The sequence below is a fragment of the Syngnathoides biaculeatus genome, chromosome 15 (assembly GCF_019802595.1).
Source record: "Syngnathoides biaculeatus isolate LvHL_M chromosome 15, ASM1980259v1, whole genome shotgun sequence".
Lineage (NCBI taxonomy): Eukaryota > Metazoa > Chordata > Actinopteri > Syngnathiformes > Syngnathidae > Syngnathoides > Syngnathoides biaculeatus.
In genome coordinates this window covers 674,558-688,572 of record NC_084654.1, presented here as the reverse complement: position 1 = coordinate 688,572, position 14,015 = coordinate 674,558, and the positions used below count along the sequence as shown (strand labels likewise).

Below are 14,015 nucleotides of genomic sequence, written 5' to 3'. Positions count from 1 at the left end.
CAATCATTGCTCACGTGAACATTGAAGTCCCCCAGCAGAACGATCGAGTCCCCAGTAGGAGAGCTCCTGAGCACCCCCTCTAAGGACGCTAAAAAAATGTAGGTACAAACAACAGTCAGTATCTGGTCGCCCACCCGAAAGTGGAGGGACTCTAGCCTCTCATCCACCGGGGTGAACGCCACCATACAGGCCTGAGTCGTGGAGCAATAAGTATATCCACACCTGCTCGGCACCTCTCACCATGGGGAACTCCAGACTCAAAGCCCTTTCAAGAGGACTGGTACAAGAACCTAAGCAGTGTGTCAAGGAGAGTCTGAATATATCTAGTGAGAACTTTTTGATCTCGCACAAAAGCTCGGGCTACTTCCCTGTCAAAGGGGTGACATTATTTCATATCCCTAGAGCCAGTTTCTGTAGCTGGGGATCCCATCCCCAAGGTCACTGCCTTCAGCCACCGCCCTTCACATACTTCAACTAACCCCTATGGCCACTCCCACAGGTGGGGACCCCATTGGAAGGGTGACCCATATTACCCTTTCAGGCCCAGCTGAGCCCCAGGGGTGCAGGCCTGGCCACCAGGTGCTTGCATTCGAGTCCTACATTCCAGGTCTGGCCTCATTGGTTGACTCCTGTAACCCACGTCCAGGCAAGAGAAACCTTGATCCATTGATCCAAAGGAGTCTAACAGCCATGCTTGTCTGGTCCCTCACCCAGGACCTGTTTGTTTTGGGTGACCCTAGCAGGGCCGTGAAGCACCTGAAAACTTAGTTTCCAGGAACATTGCGAGACAAACCCCTCCACCACGTTAAGGTGACTGCATCCAGGAGTGGGCACCTAATTGCATTTCCATTAATTTCAATGGACAAAGATGGTTATAAAAAGAAGTCTTTTAAGTCCCATGCACCGTCAACGAAAAAAATCAAACTCGTATCTCAAGGCACCACTGTATTGACTTGTACAGGTAGTTCTGAGTCTCATATATATATATATATATATATAGCGTATCCATGACTTTGGTTACAAACAGCAATGTGGTAAATGTTTGATAAGATTGCTAAATAGTATGTCTAAACATACATGGCGTTTAGAGGTCACTGTGTACAGGTATAGAGACTTTTCATGATATCGCTCATTTGTCTTTTCAGCTTGAGAACAGATGGCAATAAAGTGGTGAGACCCTGACGATGGGTGACTGGAACCTGCTGGGCAGCATCCTGGAAGAGGTCCACATTCATTCAACTATCGTGGGCAAGATCTGGCTTACCATTCTCTTCATTTTTCGCATGTTGATCCTGGGTGCGGCTGCTGAGGATGTATGGGATGATGAACAGTCTGAATTTGTGTGCAACACTGACCAACCAGGTTGCAAGGCAGTCTGCTATGATCGTGCCTTCCCCATCTCTCTCATTCGCTTCTGGGTCTTGCAGGTAATCTTCGTCTCTGCACCCTCATTGGTTTACATGGGCCATGCCCTCTACTGCATCCAAGCCCTGGAGAAGGAGCGGCTTAGGAAACGGATAGAGCTGAAGGAGGAGATGGATGAGGCAGAACTGGCATTGGATGAGCATAAACGACTAGAGAAGGAGCTGAGGAAGCTGGATGAACAGCGAAAGGTAAAAAAGGCACCTCTTCAAGGGTCCCTCTTGAGAACCTACATCATTCATATCCTTACGCGCTCAGTAGTGGAGGTGTTTTTCATCCTTGGACAATACGTTTTCTACGGTGTCCAAATTCTGCCGCTGTATAAATGTGAGAGTATGCCTTGCCCCAACAGTGTAGACTGTTACATCTCTCGGCCAACAGAGAAGACTATCTTCATGGTTTTCATGATAGCCATTGCTGGTGTTTCACTTTTCCTCAACATTCTGGAAATATCCCACCTAGGCATCAGGAAAATCAAAAAGGCTCTCTTTGGACAGAGATACATTGAAAATGATGGTTTAATTTTCAAGTCAAAGAGGAAGGTATCATTCCCACATCATTGTGTGATGAGTCATGTGTCACCGTACAATGGACCTTTGAGTCAGACTTTCAAAGTAATACCAGAAGAAGATGTGAAGCCTCCTTATTATCCTGGGCTCAAAACGAGCCATGAGTCTCCGAGGAACAACAGTATGGCCTATGTGAGGGACATTCACACTAACTACATCTGCCCACAACCAAGAATACCACACCAGTCGGCCCAGAATTATGCCATTTCTCAAACTCATCAAGGTCCAGAGGTACTGCCAGCAGTAGTAGACCACCATCTGGATTTGGAATCTGTAGTGTCCAAAGCAGAAGCAAATGTATCAAGGCCACACAAGGATACCAATCAGAAACAACATAGTGATGCCAGCCATTTAGAGGTTCTTCTATGCAATAGCGCTAAAAGACCATCTTCTAACAAGTGTGAGGATGATTGCAGGGACTCAGTGGGAAGTGAGGTGCTTGAACCAAAACCTCGAAAAACAAGCTTTATGTTCAGGCCACCATCTGAAAGTTTGTCATCAGTCAGTCGTTCAACAAGTTCTTCCTTACATTCCTCTGAAGAATCAGATGAACTGGGGTCGCTGCAGGGGGACATGCTCATGATGCCGCCTGCCACAGGGCGAAGAATGTCAATGGCAAGTAAAGACCACAAATCATATAAAAGTTTAACTCAAATATTTAAAATCTAAATGTCATGCATCATTATTAGAAAGGGTTTTATATAATGTTTACAATATTAAGTACATGAAGCTTTTTTCCTAAAACTACATATAATATGATTTCAAGTCCCATGAACATCATGCAATTTCAAAATTAACAGTGCTTGAATACAGAAATTATTATTAACCAAATTTATTTATAAGTTACATTTAACTAAAATGTGGTAGACATAAAAGTTAAAAGAAAAAATTTTTAAATAACATTTAACGTAGATGTTCAATACAATTGAACTTCAACTTAAATTGAGATAGTTACCATTTTAACTCAATGGTGTTACTAAATGTGATGAAATGGCTATTTTTTCTTTTACAAACTGTGTTTGTATACAATGTGCCTGTACAGCAATAACATTTTTTTTTTTTTACTCCATAGAGTGTGTTTCTGGACATTTCATCTATCATGAAGAAGTAAAGAGACGGTCAACATCCTGACCACAGAAATTGTGTTCCACATCTCACCAACAACACTAGCTAGGTATCAAAGATTTATCTGTCGACATTGATGCACAAGGGGCAGTCAAAAAGTAATGCACCCAATTTAATTTAACCTGATTTAATAATATCTTTTATTTTTCCAAATTCATCATAGTTTGTAGTTTAAATGCTTGTTTGAAAGTTTATTTAAAGTATTCATTGGTAGATGTCCGTCAGAAGGAGAGAGCTGTGATTGAATTTATTTCGTGGAAGTGGTCCTGCCACAAAAAATTTTTAAAAGGTTGACAAAGTATAAATGTGTTTAGAGTTATATGATTAATGATGACACTCTATAGGGATGTTTTCACTGATGACCGCGATCTTGCAAGTGATCAACCTCTGAAGATGGTCTGCTCCTCCTATCTTTGTCACAGAGCTCACTCAAAGCTGGCTCTTATTCTTTGCCTTTGATCCTGGACACCCACTTTTTACTGTAATCTAAACAGCTTACCCATACAAGTTTTGCGACCTTGGAAAATATTTAGTGGTGGTTCCCCTTAGAAAGCAAAGAATTCAATCACAACTCTCCACTTCTGACAAGTTTCCAACAAGCTTGGAAAAAAATATTTATATTGTAAAACCTCCACACAAGTATTTATAATACAAAATGAAAATTTCACAAAATAACCCTCAATTATTAGGAGGTTAAATTTAATTGGATTAATTATTTTTTTGACTGCTCCTCGTACTACTCAAGTCGCCTTGGTCTCAAACCATACAACTGTCAGTTAGGTTGGGGCTACCCATTTGACATTTGATAGTTTGGATAAGAAGCACCTTAATCTGGTACACATGGGCAAGAAGCAGCATTGTATTTTTTTTTCTCTCCTGGGGATTCTTGCTCTGTTGGAATTTTGAAGAAATAACATGTTGTGGATTATGAACCATTTTCTTAAAATGAATTTAGATTGCGTCTGTAAAATGGACTTTCTTTTCTCAATAAGACTGACCTTTATTCCCTTTGTATTCTGCATAACCATTTACATACAGTCTTTTGATAGTAAGTTATTAACACAAATGCTTTTAATGGCGTTCAAATGGTAAAGCCAATGCGACATGAAATCAAAATACACAACACCATAATTATCATGTTTTTTGTTTTATTTCTCAACAAAATTTGCCTTGACAAAAAAGTTGGTTCGTCTTCAAAACAGTTTCATATTAAAAGAATGTGACACATATTTACAAAAAAATATCTAAACGTGTCATTTGAACATTCAGAAGTACAAAAGCAAAACATTAATGGTGAATCTGCATATAACAGTCATGTTGTTGGTACTTAAAAAAGGATGTAAAAATGTACCACCAAAATCTACAAATAGATTAATGTTGGAACTATAAAAAGTTAGAAACAACATCACACAAACTATGTCTATCATACAGTTCTTACTCACAAAAAGAGGTATGCTAAATTATCCAGGTAGATATGTTTTAAGCTTAGTTCAAGTGAGGTTTTGAGAAATCTCCAAAGCCACAATCAGAGAAATAGGCAAAGCTGTTTATAACAGGAATGGCTCCAGGTTCATGGCCATTGTAAACGAATCAGTTTAATAAGTACTTAATTTGTATTCTATCCTGGTTTGGTAACCAGCAAGAGAAAGGCATGAGAAAGCAAGCAATTGAATAGTGTAAAATTTATTGTGCGTGGTGCATTCAGAGATTGTGGACACTTGAATATCCTTTGCTGAAAACTACAATGCTCATCATAATTATGTTCAGCAATTTCCACTAAAATTTGTTCTATAGTCTAATATTACAGCAATAAGAATTTGGTACACCACAGTATAAATAAAATACTGCAGTCTTTAAATACTGAGTCTCAAATTAATCGCAAATCAACATTTGTTTTTAGGGCTTGTCTTAGAATAATTAACTCTTGGTACACTCAGTGCCATGGAAGATTCATTGAAACACAAATTGAATATTAACACGCACAGAGGGCAATGCAAGGTGTGTTTTACTGTGGGACTTAAATTTTTATAATTCTGTCCCAGCAGTTACTATTTCCTGATTCATTAATATATTCAGAATACGTAGCAAAACATGGGTCTTATTTTTTTGTACCAGCAGGAGAAAAACACACTTTATATCACAATGTTTCCTTCTCTATCAACACCTCTGATTGCATCATCAATTCACTACATCAAAATAATATAATGCGAAATTCAGAGCACGTGGCAATTAATTTCATGACATTTTCAGACTGCAGAAACAGTACAAGAATGTGAACCTTATTATTTTATAAGTACTAAATTTTGACACTTTATTTTGATATCACGTGCTGCATTTTCCAAACACCCATTTTCATAAGCTCAGTAGTATCTGGAGTAGTATTTCAATTATCATCTATAAGGAGGAACACAATAATCAAAAAAAGTCTAAATGAAAACAGTCGTTCTGATTATTATTAAAGCTATTTTTAGATTTTGCGTAAAATTTGTTATTGGTAATGTTTATCTCATATATTAATCAATTATTTATCATGGGCAAGAGGCTTGCTAAAACCTGGACAGATCACTCACTACTCTAATTGTAATTTGAAGGCGAGAAGTACAACTACTTTATTTGGATTGACTGATTATTTATTTATTACTGAACAATTTTCTTCTCCATATTTACATGATATATTTACAATATATATACAATTGTAGTTTCCCCTTTTGTGGTGGCCTCAGCTGAGGTAACCAAGTGCTTAACGAGTATGATGTGACAATTTACAAGACATAAAATCCTAACCTTCCCGGTTAACCTAGCCTTTGTTGAAGTAAAATAACACTTTTAAGACTTGTAATTGTTCTTACAAATTAATTAACATTTAGCGAGTTTACTTTTCGTAAAACAAAACGGTTTTGTATTTAAATAATGGGGTCTTAGCAGTATTGTCACAAAAAAAAAAAAAACTGCAACACGTTAAAATTGTTCCCGCGACCCTTGAGAGGACAAGGGGTTCAGAAAATGGATGGATGGATGGATGGACATTAAAATTGTAAACATGCTCACTCATCTTGAGGAAACAATTTCAACATCAGTACACGTGTGACTAGCAAATTAAGATGTGTAATTCCATGAAATTGTGAAATATAACTATATAGTAAACACTCTGAGAATCAACCCCCCCATCTATTTAATTTGACCTACACCCTACCCAAACCCCAAATTAATCAAGTTGACGTTTAAAAAGTACACAATATGACGATGATCATTATTTATTCTACTCTGATAAACAAGCCAAAATTTCAAATAAGAAAACCATTAGCTATGCAAGGTTTTCCCAGGGTCTGGGTAACAGTCAATTTAGTTTGTAGGGTAAAGTAGAATACTTTTAGTGAATAACTACAACTGCATTATACAGTATGTGGCATTAAAACGGAACCCATTCAATATGGAGTAAACATGCTCCTCTACAAAGCTGTCCGACCAGCAGCAAAGTGGTGACTAATGCATGAAAGCAGATGGCAGCAATATTCACCCTTGCCATGTGCCTCTCTATTGACTTAACACCATCAGATGAATTTGGCATGACTTTAAGTCAGTAATGTACTGTGTGTATTTTTGAACTTCACAAGATATGTTATTTGGCAAAGAGATACCTATGCTGACAAAAATATTTTTGTTTTGTGTCCCCATAGATGTACGATGTGTGAATGGGACAAGATATAGCTCTGTCATCCAGATCTGGTTTCAATTTCGCTATTTGTGAAAATCACAAATTGGACTGGTACAAATTTGAAATTGTTAACTGAGATGCAACTAACTTCAAATTTGAAAGTGTTTTGATTTGTATTAAACAAATCATATTTCGTTTTTGCATTTTCAAAGCAGCATAAAAACAACTGTCCATCTCCAAAATATGGGGGAAGATATTTAGGAATTTGAAGAAATTGTGTTGGAGACACTTATGAAACATGATATTTTCATCAACTGTTACATTTCGTGATTGATATGCATGATTTTATCAGACAAGTTTGAGAATGTAAAATCTTTTCTAACATTATTGGCTACCTTACCGCTCTTTATACTATAAATTCCACATATGATATTCCTGAATTAGAAAGAGGGTTGAATAGTTTTAGACATGGAATGTTTCGTGTAAATAAAAAACTATGAAGGCAGCAAGGTGGACCAGGTGTAGAGCTTTGGCATAGAGAGTCTCCAGTTAATGTATGTTTTTGGGATGTGGGAGGAAACCGGAGAGCCTGGAGAAAACCCATGCAGGCATGGGAGAAGATGCAAACTCCACACAGGCAGGGCTGGGATCTAAACCCCAGTCCTCAGAACTGTGAGCCAGACTCTCTAACCACCCTCACCGTGCCACCTACTGCACTAATTGTCACTTTAAATGATACACAATTTGTTAAGAGTGAGTAGGTTTGGGGGTGCTCTTTTGAAGAAAAAAGGAAATATATATATATATATATATACATATATAAACAGAAATAGAATAACTATGCATGTGTACCATTTGTTTTAGTCCATTGATGGTGGAAACAGTACACTCATTCTTAACCTTAGTGAACTAGAAAGCACTCAAGGCAAACCCCAAATGTTTTTTTCAAGAACACTCATCAATAAACCCTTCAGATCAAGATGCATAGTGAATACCACTAATTTTTTCAACAAATTGGGACTCTTGTGTAAACTTGGGATTTTCAAATTGTGGTATAGCGTCACATAATAAAATAGTTTGGGCCTCCCCATATATACACAATCTATGGCCCTAGTTTACTGAAGGTTTGTGTTAAACACACAAATTTCATTTCATGAAAACCAGATCCACATTTACAGTACATACTAACTGAATACACCCAGGATTGCATCTGCTAAAAGCATAACATTGGCATGCAATTTATTTTACGCATTCTGGGAGGAGTATATTCAAATACTGTAGTTAAAAATAACAGAGTAAGATAAGTAATAAGAGTAAAACCCAGTGTTATGCATGATGGGCACTTGCATACAATTACAATGCATTTGTTGCAAAATACATCAAACAAAAAATGTTTTTTGTTGCCATTTTTCACAAATTGTAGGTGTGATACATTTGTGTAATTCAGTCATGTCACAGTCTCTCACTAACACTTCCAATTCCATCACTTCAAACTTGATTTTTCCCTTACGGTTCTCCTAAATATTCCATGGTGAAAACATTCAAAACTCCCTTAAGAACAAAACTCTCTTATAAAAATAGCTACCTCCAACACTTTTACGCATGTTGCAACCAGCATGCAAAACCTCTTGAGTGAGTGAATACAAAATTTGGCAATGGATATTTGAAAACTTTGTAAAAAATTTCAACCTTAGTACATTATATTGCACGCAACAAGAGCACCAATCGTCTGTGCAATCTCTTAACGCGAACGTGCAATGTCATTGTTGTGACATTTGTTTCAACAATTCATTTGACAAAATATTCAAACACTGAAATTGCTGACTTTGTTGACTTCTTGATTACCTCATTTAACAAGCACAGTAACACTGATCTTACAGAAGAAACTAAAAATCATTACAATTTGCCTTTTTTTTTGGTTTTTAAATAAAACTGAAGTTAAGTGGGATATGTCAGATTAGCCTCTTTAAAGCCATTATATCCCGGATATACACAAAAATCTGAAAGGAAAATAAAGAGGACTAAGTATGTTTTATATGTTAACTGTCTCTTAATTAACAAGTGAAAACAATGACATTCAGTGGGACTAGGACAATGCTATTACTGCTGTACCTCTTAAACAATAGGACCAACAAATAATTATTTCCACCATTCACCACAACACTGTCAATTAGGCTTAATTTGATATTGTACGCAATGTTTTATGCATCTATTGTTGATGGAATAAACTTTTACCAGTAAATCCCTGCCAATTCATCACCCTTTTAAGAGTGTACTGACCGGTGACATATACATAAAGAGTCTCTTCTCTACCAAAGTTAATTTTCGTGTTACAAACTACAACCAAACTGCAACCAAAATGCTTTATGTTCTTCTCTGTTTACATTCCACTATTAATGTGGATTTGTAAATTCAGTTGAAGATCAGAGACCAAAAGAGATTCAGATGGCCAATAAATGACAAAACGTAATTGTAGGTTTAATGAGTCTGCAAGGCTGAGCTGTTTTTCCCTGCAATGAGTTTGCCAGATTTGCTGTAAAAATGCAGACAAAAGATAAAGATCATGTTAAACATAAAAAAAGAAATTGGGTGAGCATTTATAGACATTCCTGAGTTTAACATCCCGCGATGGACGCAGGAGGGATGGTTGCTGACAGGAGATACAAATGTCAAGATGAGACCAACAAAGAGATAGATAGCTGCCAGTTTTTTTTTTTTTAACCAGTCCAGAAAATACCTGTGGAGCACTATTGCTTTAAGGAAAATTTCTGTCCATTATGAAACATTTTTAAATATTACATAATATTGTAACAGACAGGTATGAAAATGTCACGGGGGAAATCTTCACAACTGAACTTTAAGTACCGTCATGTCTCTTCTGTTCTTCTGTTGTGCATTTCATAATCATTTCCTGACAGAAATCCACAGTTACTGTGGGACTGAATACTTCCTCTGTTGAATCAAACACGAGTGGGTTCCCCTGACCAGAGACCGCGACTCCCAGCTGCTCATCCTTCAGCTTCCCTGCATTAGGAACGATCTCTGACAGACTTCCAACTTTGTTTCCTTGAAGTGATTTTGTTTGGTATGACTCATCTGCAGGTGGTAATGGCAGGTTCGATATGAGGTCAATACTGGTGGAAATGGGAGGAGAATGGCTGACGTGCCCATCTCTGCAGACTTGATGGGAGAGGAAGGAGAGGTTCTGCCATAACTCAGACATACACACCTTCAGTTGATTGCGCTCACTCAGCAGTTTTTCTTTCTCACACACCTATGGATGTACAACACAGTTAATGAGTTGGACATTGTCCAGAACCTCCAGGCCCAACATTTGGCGCAAAGAAAGATGATGTTTATTCAATTATATATTATTGCCCTTTCATCATTCAAAGTATCTCATCAAAAAGGTGATGGTTCATACAATGTCATCAAAAACAGCTTCCTTTTGAAAATCAATTAATTTGACTGGTATGACTATTTGAATTACTGCAATTTGTTACCCATCAGGTCACAGTTGCTTTTCAGAAAAAAAATTATCCTAAAGTAATGTTTTTTTCCGAGTTTTGATGCCAAAATATTTTTGACATTGTGTGTCTGCAATAATGTTTAAAAATTTTGTATCATTTATTTTCTGATGATGCAAAATACATTTATGAATAGATTAGAATTTTCTCCGATTGCATGCGTTTTCTTTTCCATAAATGGTAACAAATGGACCTCAGTGTCTTCAGATTTACTTTTTTGGGTTCTTTATCAGAATGGTGGAGGAGCTGTGGAGCGTTGACCTCACATTTCTGAGGACTCAGGTTCAAATCCCGGCTCCCACTGTGTGGCGTTTGCATGTACTCCCTGTGCCTGCAAGGGTTTTCTCCGGGAACTCCGGTTTCCTCCCATGTCCCAAAAACATCCATTAATGGAAGAGTCTAAACTGCTCCTCGGTGTGATTGTGGGTGCGACTGTTGTCTGTCTCCATGTGCCCTGGCATTGGCTGGCAACCCGTTCAGGCTATACCTTGCCTCCTGCTCAATGACAGATGGGTTTGGCTCCAGCTCTCCAGCCATACTCGTGAGGATAAGCGGCTCAGAAAATGGATGGATGGATAGTTCAGGGTGTACCCTGCCTCCTGCCTGATGACAACTAAGATAGGCTCCAGTACTTATATGACCCTCGTGGGGCTCAGAAAATGGATGGATGGTTCTTTAATAAGAAAACTCTATTTACCGATGCCACCAGACTTAGTCTGATTATGTTCTTGGGAAATAACTGGTATTACTTGTGTGATATGAATGAATATGTATACATATGTCACAACTATTGAATGCCTTACCTGTTTAGTATATACTGATAACGTATGCGTTTATTTAGTTCTCATTCATTATCATTTGTTTATTATGATTGTATAAAGACGAGTATGAAGGTTTAATGAGTAGCTAGGATTCTTTATGCACTTTTAGCCACAGAGTTTGAAGCGCAACGTGTAAATTGTACAACTTACCTGATTTTTATGAAGCTGTTTGTCTTGACTGTTGTGCACATTTGTCTTTTTATAAAAGAAGTACAGTATTTCAATAGGCTGCCACTATTTGCTGTGTCAGTCCAGGTTGACTTTATTACAAATACCTAAAATTTTAAATCAATTAGTTTTTGATAACAGGACAATACGCTGTATCAGCATGGGAGACAAAAAAAAGTTATTAAAAGGTAGGTTATAGATCGCTGCAATATGAGTGGCTGCAGGACACACACGCCTCGAAAATGAGTGGCTGCTGCATTCTGATATGACACGTTAAACTGCTTCCAGACAGGAAAAGATTTTACATCAGTATGGGGCCGTTATGATTAGTCCCACTTACCCACCCTTAGCCTTGTTCTTGACCTTTTAAGTTTTGGTTTTAGGTTTTAAGTTTTAAGTGCTGTTCCTCCTCTACTTCTTTTAATGTTGTAATGTAATGGATGAAAAATGCAATATAAATACATTTGATTTAATTCAAAACCTTAAAAGTTTTTTTGCTTTTTTGGCATTTGTCAAAGCTGAATATTTGGCATCTTGGCATCAAATTCATTTACATACAGTATATTTGGAGTAAGGTTTTGTGTTTGCATGCTGGACAGCGAGTATTCACCACTGAGGAGACCTCTGTGTCATTTTGTTACTGTTCTTCACAGAAAGAGTATCCTTGCAATGTTTCATTTTGCCTGCACTCCACGAGCACCATTATGCAAATGATTCACAATTGCATATTAGACGCACTACTTAAAGACAAAAAAATCATCCAATGCAATTAATCTCAGGTTTAATAAATCAAACTAAACGTAGTTAATTCATCTGGGCATATATAATTTGCGCAAAATATACTGTGCAACAATTGGCAGTCACAGTTCTGTTTGCCCTTAGTTACTGCAATTTATCGTGTATAATACCCTCCGTCACATATGGTGAGAATCTCCAAGAGCACGTGGAGGCAGATAAATGGTCACGTTCACTGATTGGTCAAAAGGGTGTTGTCAATCATTCTCACGGATCCATCCATTAGGGCAACTCTGGGTGTATAATGAGCGGAACCTAGAATGGAGGCAGCGATGGTCATACAGAAGGAAGAGCTAGAGAGAATGTTGGTTAAGGCTCACCACAATCCTCTCAGGCTATGTTAAAGTGTTTTTTTTTTATTTGGTCTTGGGAAAGTGGCAATGAAATGACCTGACTGACCACAATAAATGCACAGATGCCAGATGACATGACGCTGACCTTCCCAGGGATCTAACCAGGTGTGACCAATATGCATGGGTTCCTCAGGTGCAGTGAAGGGCGACAAAAGGGCAGTCAAAGGTACAGAAGATGGGGTGAGATGATGACAGCGTGGAGGGAGTGCTCTTATGGACTCAGACGCCCCTCTCTCCTTTTCTCTCTTGCAGCCTGTAATCCAGACGAATGGTATGTGTGATGAGATCCTCAAGAGAGGAGGGGTAATACAGGCCAGAGAGCTCATTTTTAAGATGTTCTGAAAGGACATTAATGAAATCCCCCTAACTCCACGATCATTCCACCTGCATTCACCCGCAAGTATTCTCCACTCGATGTGGCATATGCAGCGATGAAACGAGCTCCTTGCGTGAGCTTAAGAGTTGTGGGTGATCTCTCTGCCCTGAATGGTGTGCGCAAACACTTTTTTAAGTTGAGCTGAAAACGAATCAAATGACTGGTGTACAATGGAGGAGTTGTAACATAACATAGTTGACCATTTGGCTGCTTGGTGTGGAGGAGGTTAGTGGCAAATCCATCCTTGGATTGTTTGGTGGGTTAACTGTACGGTTGCAGGTTGAAAACTAGTAAAAAAAAAAAAAAGAGGAAACTGGCTACATGCACCTAGGTCCCCGAAGTAGGGCTCGGGCCTAGGGACATGAGGTTCTTTTTCTGGAAGGCAGCCTGGCTCTTATGCTGAAGGCCTGAAGTAGAACTTACTGTTAGGTGTTCGGGTTGCATCTTTGAAGAAAAGGAGTCAAACTTGTTGCATAAGGGAGTGTAAGGATTCCATGATTTCTTGTAATGTCTTGTCTTCTCTCGCTACGTGGGCGCAGCGGGGATGCTGGGTGCATTCTGGCCAGAGTATTCAGTCATGTTCATTCAGACCCCAGAGCAGGCGGAGGCTGGTGGAGGCAGGACAGTGTTAATACTCTAGCAACTTTCTGGAATCTGGAAGGTTTTGATGCAGGTGATGATGAAGGCTGACTGATGACAGATGTGCAGCGGAGGTGGTGCTGATTACTGTGAATAGAAAGAGGGAGGAAGAGAGAGAGCACGAGGAGAACAATGGGCCAGCCAGATTCCAACAAAAAAGATTGCAGGGCACAGCTCATGACAAAGCCTCTAATCTTTTAATTTGAAATGAAGATATTTCATTTCAAGAGAAGGAAGTTTGTCAGATTATCCATTGATATCTGTATTCTGATAGAGAAGACTTTATTTTTTAAATTAAAATTTTTTCAATACTCTAATAGATTGGCAGAGGGATATGTTGTAACGGGGCGTTGGAATTATTATTCTGTCTCAATGTTTTTCGATGCACAACTTTCAAATTGAGAAAAAAACTCACTACTATGCCGTTAAAGAACACCACTGTAACAATATACAATAGTAATTTAAAAAAACAATAAAATAATGGTGGATCATCTTTGGGTGACCCCCAACATACAGGCACTGAGCTGGTGGGCAATAAGTATACCCAGATCTGCTCGGCACCTCT

The 14,015-nt window shown here is 38.4% G+C and overlaps 2 protein-coding genes across 9 annotated transcripts in view; one reads left to right on the top strand and one right to left on the bottom strand.

Moving 5' to 3' along the window:
* LOC133513069 (transcription regulator protein BACH2-like) overlaps positions 1–14,015 on the bottom strand; it is a 170,939-nt gene that overhangs the window by 60,688 nt on the left and 96,236 nt on the right. For 2 of the 7 annotated variants that reach the window (XM_061843396.1, XM_061843397.1), the window contains exon 5: positions 4,243–10,045. The exons of 1 other annotated variant lie outside the window; for it this stretch is intronic. In XM_061843396.1, the coding sequence (XP_061699380.1) occupies positions 9,629–10,045 (417 nt within the window). In that variant the 3' untranslated portion in view covers positions 4,243–9,628. Of the gene's footprint in view, positions 1–4,242; positions 10,046–11,269; positions 11,395–11,694; positions 13,538–14,015 lie in introns of those variants that run through there. 4 more of the 7 variants (XM_061843398.1, XR_009798385.1, XM_061843395.1 and 1 more) reach the window with 4 other exon arrangements.
* Positions 1,185–3,402, top strand: gja10a (gap junction protein alpha 10 a). 2 transcript variants are annotated; one of them, XM_061843403.1, is made up of 2 exons: positions 1,185–2,606; positions 3,064–3,402. In XM_061843403.1, exons 1-2 carry the CDS (start codon positions 1,185–1,187, stop codon positions 3,100–3,102), a joined length of 1,461 nt encoding a protein of 486 aa, XP_061699387.1. In that variant the 3' UTR covers positions 3,103–3,402. The 2 variants fall into 2 exon arrangements, with proteins under 2 accessions (XP_061699387.1, XP_061699386.1); XM_061843402.1 differs by having other exon boundaries at positions 1,185–2,610.

What these genes read in the sequence shown, in the direction of transcription:
- gja10a (XM_061843402.1), top strand. Translation starts at nt 1,185, where the DNA reads ATGGGTGACTGGAACCTGCTGGGCAGCATCCTGGAAGAGGTCCACATT. An exon ending in GCGAAGAATGTCAATGGCAA is followed by an intron (nt 2,611 to 3,063) that starts GTAAAGACCACA and finishes TTTACTCCATAG; the next exon opens with AGTGTGTTTCTGGACATTTC.